Below are 11,454 nucleotides of genomic sequence, written 5' to 3'. Positions count from 1 at the left end.
TGAGTTCTGGGTAACAGGTGACTGGTTGAGGTGCATGCTAGAGTAGGCCTAGGAGGTAAAATGAGGAGTGGGCAATGCGTCATGAGAGCCAGAATTTGGAGTACCACACATGGTACTTCAATCACATTCAGTGATTGAGCCAATCTCTCCTAGTATGCGTCATCACCCCAGTCCTGGGCTCCTGTAATACACTGTGACATGACTCCCCTCGCCTGTATTTTCTCTCCAGAATCCAGGGTGATGGACTTTTTGCTAATGGCCTCATTTGACTGCTGTGCAGCTCATGTCTCCGTCCCCAGAAATTCATCTGCAGCATCGGCGCTTGCTTACAACTAATCACAGCAGCCTGAAGCTGCACTAGGCAACTTGGCACTTTGGCAGGCCCAAGTGGCAGTGAGAGATAACTGTTTAATTATTGAAAGTTTGAAGGACTTCACTACCCAAAAATCATGTGTGACGTCAGTAAAATATACACTCCTCAGACGGAAATGTCTTCTTGTGAGTGTCCGGTTGGCGTGGACTAGGTGAATTGGTTCAACCATTGTTGGTGAGACAGTTGGTAAGTTTCGAATTTTCTGCCAGCGATCATACCTAACATCAGAATTTCATTTGAGCAAATAGGGCAAATCTAGCATGTTTCAATTAGTGGGAATGGGACGCTCTTCTCTATTGCGGCCCCACTTCATGATTTAGGCTGATAAGATGGGTGTGTTTTTATGGGAAAATCTTGCCTAATGCAGCTTTAAGGTGGAACAAAGGGAATGATACTGCCTCATTTACGGCAATCTACTGTAGTAGCCGTACCATAGAATAATAAATCAAATTCTACCATATTTGAAGAGTTATAATAATATTATAATAAGCTACGGTTCATCCATGTAGGAAATTGCGTTTATACTAATGGATTGTGTAAAAAAGGTGAATGATATTCTTTTTCCCCCTCCTGTTAACAGAATGCAGGCATATTGGGGGCATAAAAACATGAAATACCTCATACTACAACTAATGTTTCACTGTGGGTGGCCTGCTGTCATTCATTTTCTGTGCAGTGAGAGCAGCTGAATACATGACGGGGAAATTACCAGTCGAACGCCGGGCTACTTAATGCAATAAAATAGCAGGGATTTGTGACCGCTGCCGCAGCGAATGCCAGTCAACATCGCAAGCTCTGCTAACGTGAGCTCAGGGTGGGGCTTTGTTCTCAGGCATGACCAATTGCAGTGGAATGAATGGGTTTAGCGTCAGTGTCCACATTTGGGCCACAACAGCGAAGGAAGCAGCGAAGTCTTCCAGGAGGAAGTTTGAAACCAATTAAATAAGAGAACTATCCTTCCCCCTTCTTGTTCTCCCTCCCCTCTCTCCACCCTTCTGTCTCTCCGTCTCAGCGCAGACTGTGACCAATAAGATAAGAAATAACTCTCAGCAGCATCTCGAAAGACAAGGAAGAAACAGAAAAAGAAACAGTGTATCTGTGTGTAAGACAGAGAGAGAGTGAGAGAGAGGGAGAGAGAAAGAGAGAGAGGACAAGGATGGCTTGCAAGAGGTAAAAAAGCAGCCTGTCATCCTCTAAATTAGTACTATTCATTCACACAAAGAAGTACTTGCAGGCGAGAGATGGACAGAGTAGCGAAGCGATAAAAGACAAGGCGTTAAAGATCTGCCTGTGACGCAAAAGCCCCATAGGCAGAGGGCGATTAGAAAGGGAATGAGGGGGAATGGCATCGGCCTTGTTATTCTAAAATGTGCAGTGCAGTAAGGAAATCAATGCTTGTCCTCCCCACCGGCCCGCCTTGTCAGACCCGTAGGACATTCGCGGCAGTATTTCCCCCAGAACTGTTTTCTTGGCAGGGTGGAAAGGTCCCCGAAACAGCATTTAGGCCGTGTCACGCTGAAAGTCTCCATTGAAAACAATACTAATGAACTTCTCTGCACTGTCATTTAGACCATGTCGCACTAAAGCTCTCCACCGGAGCCAATCCCAGAGAAATTGTCCGCAACACTATTTAGACCATGTCACACTAAAAAAACTCTCGATTGCAACGGCACTAATGGACTTCTGTGGAACCGCATTTAGACCTTGTCGCACTAAAAATGGAGGATGGAATTATTTTACCTAAGGTGGCAGGTCCTTTAGGAAGGGCAGCCCTACCCGCTTATTCAAAGGTAGGGAGAGCACTAGTCTGTGGAAACTACACCTTCCAGTGTTGGAGACTTCCGCAGGTCGAACATGTCAGTTCTCCACACCCAAAAAATCAAATTTCTCATATATTTGAGAAGCATTACTGTCTTATTTTTCCCCTCTTCTCTTCTCTTCTCTTCTCTGCTCTTCTCTCCTCTTCTCTTCTCTTCTCTTCTCTTCTCTTCTCTTCTCTTCTCTTCTCTTCTCTCCTCTCCTCTCCTCTCCTCTCCTCTCCTCTTCCACCCTATCCTCCTCTATCCTATCCTATCCCAGGGCCGTGTTCGCGCCTCAGAACACTGTATATAAAGTGAACAGCAGGGGCCCCGGTGGCGCCAGCCCCTCTGTATCGCCCGGGCATCGCTACAGCGTGGCATCTTCCGTAGCGAGCAGAAGGGGAGATTACTCTGTGCTCACATCAAAGGAGGTCTGTCTAACTTGGGTCTGGCGTTGTGCTGGTAGAGCGAGTCCTCGGAGCAGCCTCGCCGTTCTTATCTCTCCCCCACAGACTCTTTCTGCTTTTCTGCTGCAACACAACTGGCTGCTGGTAATACTGACACATGCATGCATGGCTCTGCGCGCCCCCCAAAAACGCACGATGCACGCACACACACGCACACACACACTAGCGTATACTTGTATGCATGCAGACGCACCTCCCCATCACGCGCACACACATACACACACTCACTTCACATAAAGGCAGATCTTCTTTTGCTGTGATATTAGTGGAATTTGTTCTGCTGAGTGCGTGTCTCTCTCCTCCAGTCTCTGTTGGTTTTTCTGGGAGCAGGCCCTGGTTCAATGACTGTTTAAAATGGATTTTAGGATTCTCCTTAGACGGATGAGTGCAAAAAAAAGGAAAAACACTATACTTGAATAAGGCTTCAGATATTTGAACTACTCTTGGTGCACTCGTTTCCTATCAGCCAAAACACCACAAAATTGATCAAAGCACTACATGATACACACTAACGACAACAGGCTCTAAACAGTAGCAAAGTTGGGGTTTTTTAGCTCATAATCATAGCGGAATAATTATATGGCAGCCATACTTAGCCATAATTCTTAATAGCACCATAGTTAAAATGGTTAAATAGAACCATAGCTATATTCTGCTTTATAACTATAGCTCAAATATCTCCCCTCTTTAGTATTGACCTTGACCTGCCTACCTATCTGACCTTTGTATATTTACACCACGACCTCTCTTTAACCATAACTTACTTCATAGCCCCCCCACTTTTTTTTTTTTATTTTTTTTTTTTTTATATATATTTTCCTCCCTTCTTTGTATTTACTTATTTATTTAATTATTTATTATTTAGTTTGTTCGTCGATATGTTGTTGTTTGTTAATCTCTCTTGTATTGAGATGTACCTGTGTTTTGTTTGTGATACGCTGTTTGATTTGTAAACCTGAAAAAACCCATAAATAAATTTAAAAAAAAACAAACTATAGCTCAAATATGAAGTCTTCATTGTTTCTTACCAACTGACTGCTCAAATGATTCAAAACTCAAACTGCTGTGTGCTTACTGGGAACATCAACACCTTTTACAGTCACATTTTCTTCTTGTTTTCATTGTTTTCTGTGTCCACAGACAGGATTTCCAAAACGTCCATGTAACCCATTTCACATTGTAAAAACGATGTGATAAATCATGAGTATGTGGATTTGTGTGTGTGTGTGTGTGTGTGTGTGTGTGTGTGTGCACGTGCGCGCTTGTGAGCGTGAGTGCATGGCTGTGTCAAAGAATGTAATCAACTCCTGTTTAGCCCAGACATGGTGATTGATTGATCTTGTCTTGAACAATGGAGCCAACCGGATTGCTCCAAAAGTGTGAACCTCACCCATATCAAGCAGTCCAGCCTGGCTAAACACACTGCTACTATCAAATGAAAAACTGGCATCTCCTATTTATCAGGAACTCCCTTGAATTTTTGTAAACGACATGCTGGTCTGGAAGAGTTGGAATAATTCTCATTTGCCCTTATGAAATGTATTCAGCGAGATAAAGGGCCAGCCAAGTTTTCAGGAAAATAAAGACAGAAAACACAAATATCAGAGTTACAGGGTTCCAACACAACAGCAGTGAAATGCTAAAATTAATTAATTGGATTCCAGTGAATAATTAACCCAGTTCTGCCTGGTGGAGCAGCAAACAGACTCACCAAATTTCCTTCCATTACCCTCAGCCACCAGACAAGACACACAGTGACACCTAGTGGTGAGATACTGCCATTACAGCCACAGACATGACCTACAGTGGAATTCTTCGGTGTTTGTTATAATGTAATTAGCGCAGCAAGGCCTATCCGCATCGTTAATGTCCACCAGATTACAGATGACTGATTGCTCAAAGTTGCCATCGTGTGGTGAGAGGAAGCAACTGCAGCCAAGTTACAGCAACATCTGATCAGATGTATGAATGGGTTACGCAATGTCCATAGTATTATCTCTCTCTCTCTCTATACTACTATCACCTCTATCCCATATCACACACAAACACACACACACACACACACATGCAAGCACACACACACACACATGCAAGCACACACACATGCAAGCAAGCACACACACACACACACACATACACACACACACAGTATACCTTTTGATCAGGAATAAAATCACACTCTGTATTGAGAAAAACAGGGTATATATATCCTAGGCTTCATAGAAATGAAAAAAACAAAAACAACTTCTTGTTTTCAATCAAGCAATTTCCCCAAGTTAAACTGAATCCCTCAAACATTCATTCACAAATGCCAAGACCAGCCTTCTGCCACCAAATAAACTTTGTCCTTGGCTTTATTTCAACAACTCTGTTCTGTTTTCATTCCAAAAGTCGCTGCCTGGACTGAATGCAAACAGAAGAGAACAAACTTCACTTGAAGCCTGCTACATCTCAGCTAGTGTCTGAACCTCTGCCACCATGGACAAATCCATCTGGACATTATTACAGCTATTATCCCTGCTATCCATCCAGTTCACGCTGAGTGTGTATGGCGAGGGTTTAGCTCTGGCACCCATTGAACTTGCTCCTATTCCCTGTAATGACAAAGCCGTGGAGAAGCTCTCTCGTCTGGCTCTCACCTACATCAACGAGGACCGGGCCGACGGCTACAAGTTTGCCCTCAACCGCGTTGCGAACGTCCACCTGCATGCTCAGGTCAGTACACAGACAAATGGCTGGTAGGATAAGCTGCCTGGGGTTGTTGTGAGATACTGTCAGTGGGTGATTTGTTCATGTTTAACAAGGGAAGTGGGGTGGAAAGGTTATTTTCCCTGCTGTTTTTGCTAAAATCCCAAAACGTCCCTAAAAATATCAGACACTGTTGGACTAAACCAGCCATGGGCAAACTTTTTCAATGGGACCCCCAAATAGATTAGACCACCGACCTTCATTTGATAAGATTTTGTCCTTTGTTGTTAGATAGATATGACTGTAATGAAACTCAGAACTTTAGGAACCACTGGACTAAACCAAAGATATGGACAATGAAAGTTTGGCCACATTTCATTGTGACTGATCTTCATCAGTGTCCCCTCTATTAAGTCTAGCATTAAAATGGGAATACATTCAATCATTTCTGCCATGAAGCGAGAAGCCACCCCCTTCACGCCCCATCAAAATGCCCCTCAGGAAATAGGTGACTGTTAAAACCCAGGTCATTTCAGTTCAGGACCCCCGGGACAAACCTTGCACAACAGACTCTATAAACATCATGCTGTCAGCTGCCGAAGGCTGTGGTCGCCCATGTGCCATTTCATAGGGATAGCTCAGGACTTTAAGAGGCTCAATTCCACTTGTCATGAATGGAAAATGCTACCATTACACCTGCAGAAGCTGCTGACATTTGGTGGCAATGCTACCAGTCAAATCAATATTGTACAAACTATCTATCTTTTTTGGGGAATTATACAGAGCACATCCTGAAAAGTTCCTCAATGATGTAACTAAATAGATGAAGGGACTTAATAGAAGATTGTATTAATGAATTTGAGTCTCACTGATTTGCACTGGTATTTCTATCATGCTGCCATTATTTCCATAATGAAAAATGTTTACTTTTGGAATCCATTGCAAAGACTCTTATTTTGTGACACACCAGATAGGATTCCTAAAATCTGGAACTGTCCCTTTTAGAGATCAGAGTCAGAGCCCACCAGCACTTTTTGTACTTATCTCCTCCCATCTCCTCCCCTTGGCATCTGAATGTGTTTGTGTGTGTGTGCGCGCACACGTGTTTGTGTTATGTGTGTCAGGGCCCAGCGGGGAATGTGTATTACCTGGACCTAGATGTGCTGGAGACCAGGTGTCACATAGGCAGCCCCAAACCATGGAAACGTTGTGACATCAGACCATTCATGGAAACAGTAAGGGGGACACACACACACATACAAATACACACACACACACACACATACATACACATACACGCACATTTATAATCAATGTCTACCTTTCACACATACATTTCACACCATTATTCGTTGTCCAAAGTAATATTCAGAATATTTTGTTAAATATTGCATACAAAGCTTTTGCCCATACCACATGCTGTATGCATATGAGCATACCAGATACCTTCATATTTAAAGTGGCACAATGTCAATTTTACAATTAAATGCATTAAACTCAGTACTCTTCACAAAGCAGAAACGTAGCCAAATCTTTGTAGTAAATTGGCTGTTTGTCACAACCAGGTTCCTTTTACTTCACTAATGATTTTATTATTTCCAGCAAATCTCTGGCAACTGCAATACCACCATCCTCCACACAACAGAGGGCTACTCCTACCTATACAGCTATGACTGCACTCTGGTCCCAGGTAACATCAACATGTCCACACATTAGTAGTTATATACAATGACACAGATTGACAGTTGTAGAGTGTAAACACCGCTGTACTCAAAAAGCTCTTTGTGTTAATATCATGCAAAGTGATACAATACGATATCAGATACTTGTGATACTGAATAGTACCATATTGTATTGCTTGACACATCATAATGTATCTTGTAAATAAAGTATCATCTTATATACAAGGCATATGAGGGCTCAAACTTCTATCTGGGCCTTGACCCACTACAGTACTATAGGGAGACAGTAGCCTGAATCCTACAGGACCGATCTTGTAACTGGAAAGTCACTGCTTTGAATCCCTCAACCAGCTGGAAAATCAGAGAATGGGGAATTAAACAAGAATCCCAAGCTTGATAACTACCTCCAGCTGTCGTTTTCAGGCTGTTCCCTCCTGTTAATAGCAGCTGGCAGTTTTCAGGTTCTGACCACTATTGGTTCCTCCCTAGTCACAAACTCTACCTTTACTTGTATCATTTACTGTAGATCACTGACCATATCACACTAACCAGAGTCAACTTTTCTCAAGTCCCAAGTCAGTCTCAAGTATTGAGGCACAAGTCTCAAGTCAAGTCTCAAGTCAAATCTATGTAGAATACCAAGTCAAGTCAGAACAAATCAAGAGTCCAGTATCAATGTAATATCAACAAAATATCTAGGACATTTCAATGCAATATGGTTTTAATAGGATAAATACTTGGCGTCAAGACTTAAAGTTAAAGTTAAAGTCAAGTCCCAAGCCACCAGAACCCAAGTCAAGTCAAGTCTCAATTATTCTCTTCATGCATCAAGTCAAGTGTCAAGCAATTCAAATTGTGACTCGAATTTGACTCGAGTCCAAGTCACGTGACTTGCATCCCCACCTCTGGCCTTCACTGCAATTTTAATGTCCAAGATTTTTTTTAAATAAGCATAACCTGAATACAACCTGAATATCCTCCAAACTGTGGTGTTTCTCTGCAGACCCCCCAGAGAAGCTGCAGCAGACCTGTCCCACTTGTCCCCTCCTGCTTCCCGTAGACAGCCAGGTGGCCGTGAACGCCGCTCGCCTCACCCTGGCCTCCTATAAGAGACAGTCCACACTGGGGGCGGGGCTGGGGGTGAAGAAGATCACCAGAGCCGCCGCGCAGGTGCGATTAGATATAAGGTTATTAACTTAGAGAGAAGGGGGGGGGAGAAACAAAGCTCCGGGGCTGATTTCATTACATTTTAATGTGTTGAATGCAATGTTTATTTGGAAATTACATTTTAGCAAAATCTCAAGGTATACATGAGCGCGCTGCAGAGCACACCTTTGTGCTTTGGCGTAACAGATGAGCCTCATTGCCTATTGCACTGCTCCACAATAACCATTATGAGCAGACGGTCTAGCAGGGGTGCAGACGATCACTAGCAGCACTTTAGACCTTACTGTCAGGGCCAGCCGTTTGTTTGGGAACCAAATGAGAAATTTAATCTCTCGCCCGGGGGAACCAGGCTCATTACACCGCTACTCTTTACATATGATGGTCCACCTGAGGTGACGCTCTTTTGGATGTCGACACAGTTCTAAAAGCGAGATAATAGCCATTACATTACAGCAAAACACCATACCATCACTCTGTCTGTGTGCGTGTGTGTGTGTGTGTGTGTGTGTGCATGTGTTTCAGGTTGTGCCAGTGAAAGCCAGCTTTGTGGAGTACATAGTCCAAGATTGTCCAGAGGGATTGACGGACAGAGGCACCTGCCAACGACTGACACTTGGCTCTGACACAGAGGTATACAGCATGACTTAAGACAGTCAGCTCATTAAATATTAGATGTCACCTTGACACATTCAAAATAGCACATTAGACATATGGAACATGTTAATTTAGTGTGTGTTTTTAATATCTTACTCAAGGGAACATATATCATTCCAGTCATTTTTGCCAGGTCTAGATTTTTATACATGAACATGTCACTTCTAAAAAGAAAGAAAAACGGGCAAAGTCTTTAATCAATGAAAACAAATTGATGACTCTGTGGACAATGTGACTCTACTATGAAGCTATTATAAAACTAATCAATGTTGATCTGAAACCTAAATAAACATCAGTCACTGTCCTGTTTACTGTCACTGAAGCAGTTCCTGGAAGTGCTGCTTGATGACATGACAGATTAATTTTTAGTTTTGAAACTGTCACTACATTGGGTAATTATTTGAAAAGGCTGCTGTAATTTATCCTTCCTTTAGGAATCTTGACAGGCGATCTCCTCTCCTCTCCTCTCCTCTCCTCTCCTCTCCTCTATTAGTATCCCATTACTTTTGCTGCTGCAATGACCCACTTTCCTCCTGGCGATCCATAAAGTTTCCCATCTTATCTTCTCCTGTCAGACCGCAGGTTTCTGTGCGGGGTCTGTGCACGGAGACATGGACGTCCATCCTGATGTTCAGGTGTCCTGCGAGATGTTCAAACTACAGGTACGGGAAACAGAACAGAGCAGTTTGCCATTTTGTGTCCCCAACTGAATTAAATGACAGCAGAGAGGTGGTTTAATGACAAGGGAAAACAAAGGATGTATACCCCAAACTTTAAGGAATTGAAAGGAACATTAAAGTACATATATAAATAGTATAAATAGGTGTGTAAAAGTTTTAGTTTGTGGAAGAACATTTGCTAATATATCATGTTAAGTGTCAGTCAATTCACACGGTGGGACTGCATTAATGCAGTCCTGACCTTGATTTAATGAATATTTTGTTTTTTCTGTTTGGTTTCGTTTTTTTATTGAAGCAACCTTTTAAACACCATTTCACTTTATGAATTGATGCCACTGGCCATATAATTATTTTGTCACATCTTAGGTTGTGTGTTGTGTTTGTGTGTGTATGCGTGTGTGTGATTTCAAATTGCATAGTGCTGTGTTATATTGCGTGCAGAACTATAATTATGTTGTCTTCTCCCTCCTCTCTAGAACTGTGTTGTGTAATGTAATATTTTATGACTGGCCCGATTTTTGCATCCAGTGGAATGAGTTTGTAAAGAGTTTTATGGCGGATCGCAAACCAACTTATTTAGGTTCATACCCCCACCTACTGTACCAGACTGTGTAGTATCATGATAACATATACCTTACATAACTGTTATATTATATATAGTTTAAATTCTATTTAGTAAACCTGCATCCTGAAGAAAGCTAACCAATGCCCTAATAAGTTCCCACTGCTTATCACCCAGTATTCCTTCAAGACTCCACTCTCTTCCAATCTACCTTACCAAATCTTCCCCTTTCCATAGCAAATTCACTACATTGTAACAAGACGTGTTCTACATTTTCTTTACAATTACATTCCTCACATTTATCTTAAGTACTCTTGTCCATAATAAAAGTGGACCTGTATGTCCAAATCTAAGATGTGTAAAAACCACCTCCTCTCTCCTGCACCTTCCTTTAAAAGTCTTCACATGAACAGATTTCTTCCTGTATCTTTTGCCATTATTGCATCACTGTAGGTCCAATTAATGATTTAGCCTCTCCTCTTCCAAGTGGGATTTTGAGGCTCTTTTTTCCATTTTTTTTTTGTAAGGTACCATTTAGCTGGAATCTTGTCTTTCCCTCTTCAGAACGTTGACGTCCTCCGGCCGGTGCAGCCCCAGGGTCACGACCTCACCCCCGACTCCATGATCCCCACCTTCCCACCTCTGCTGCTCCCTGACCCAGGAAATGATCCGCAGCCTGTCCCGTCCGACCCCACGCTGCCCCCCGCTGCTCAGCCGGAGCTCCCGGCAGCCTTCGACCCCACGCCCTTTGACCCCCCCGTCGTGCTCGACCCCTCTTTCCCCCTCAGCTCTTCGTCCAGCGAGTCCGATGAGGGCGCCGTCCTACAAAACCAGGGGCAACCGGCGCCGTTTGGGCCTTTTGACTCGTCCTCCGAGGAGATAGGCGGCCCTGTGGCACTGCGCCCGCCCTTCAACTTCCGCTATCAGAAGCGCGAGCGCAAGAGGAGGCAGGCCTTGCTGGAGGCCGGACCCGCTCACGACCCCATCTTCCTGGCTGATTTCCCCAGTGGCTCCTCCCCTTTCCGCTCCTGTCCCGGCCCTTCCCGCTACACCACTGTTTAACTGGTGCTGCTCAGTGTTTATCTTATGATTTATCCAATGAGGAGGGCGGGCAGGTGAACTGCTCCGCTCCCTCACATCGTCCCAGGAAGGTAGACCTTTAATAATTTGGCCCTCAAATTACCACCCTGCCACTACTATAATATAGCGCTCCCACTGTAGCTGTAATGCTTAAACCTGGGCAAAATATGTATTTGAAAATGGCTTCAAATGTTTGAACAACTTGAGGAGAGCTTGGTTTGAATTCCCCATCAACTACCTGAACATTTAAATTTTGCCAAACCTAGAACTCCCCATGTTTTCTTTCCAGACATTTGACACTT

The 11,454-nt window shown here is 43.3% G+C and overlaps 1 protein-coding gene across 1 annotated transcript; it reads left to right on the top strand.

The window, feature by feature from the left end:
- The first annotated feature begins 5,117 nt into the window (after positions 1-5,117).
- LOC139663735 (alpha-2-HS-glycoprotein) lies at positions 5,118-11,444 on the top strand. Its single transcript, XM_071542459.1, has 7 exons — positions 5,118-5,354; positions 6,452-6,562; positions 6,930-7,017; positions 8,013-8,179; positions 8,699-8,806; positions 9,406-9,492; positions 10,637-11,444. The coding sequence occupies exons 1-7, from the start codon at positions 5,118-5,120 to the stop codon at positions 11,132-11,134; spliced, it is 1,296 nt and encodes a 431-aa protein (XP_071398560.1). The 3' UTR covers positions 11,135-11,444.
- The last annotated feature ends 10 nt before the right edge of the window (positions 11,445-11,454 follow it).

The sequence above is a fragment of the Centroberyx affinis genome, unplaced genomic scaffold (genome assembly GCF_046629955.1).
Source record: "Centroberyx affinis isolate AG114_WGS23_722 - 3 ecotype Tasmania unplaced genomic scaffold, CSIRO-AGI_Caff_v1 ptg004108l_1, whole genome shotgun sequence".
NCBI classification, from domain to species: domain Eukaryota; kingdom Metazoa; phylum Chordata; class Actinopteri; order Beryciformes; family Berycidae; genus Centroberyx; species Centroberyx affinis.
Note: the sequence above shows the minus strand (reverse complement) of the source record. Positions and strands in the feature narration are given on the sequence as shown.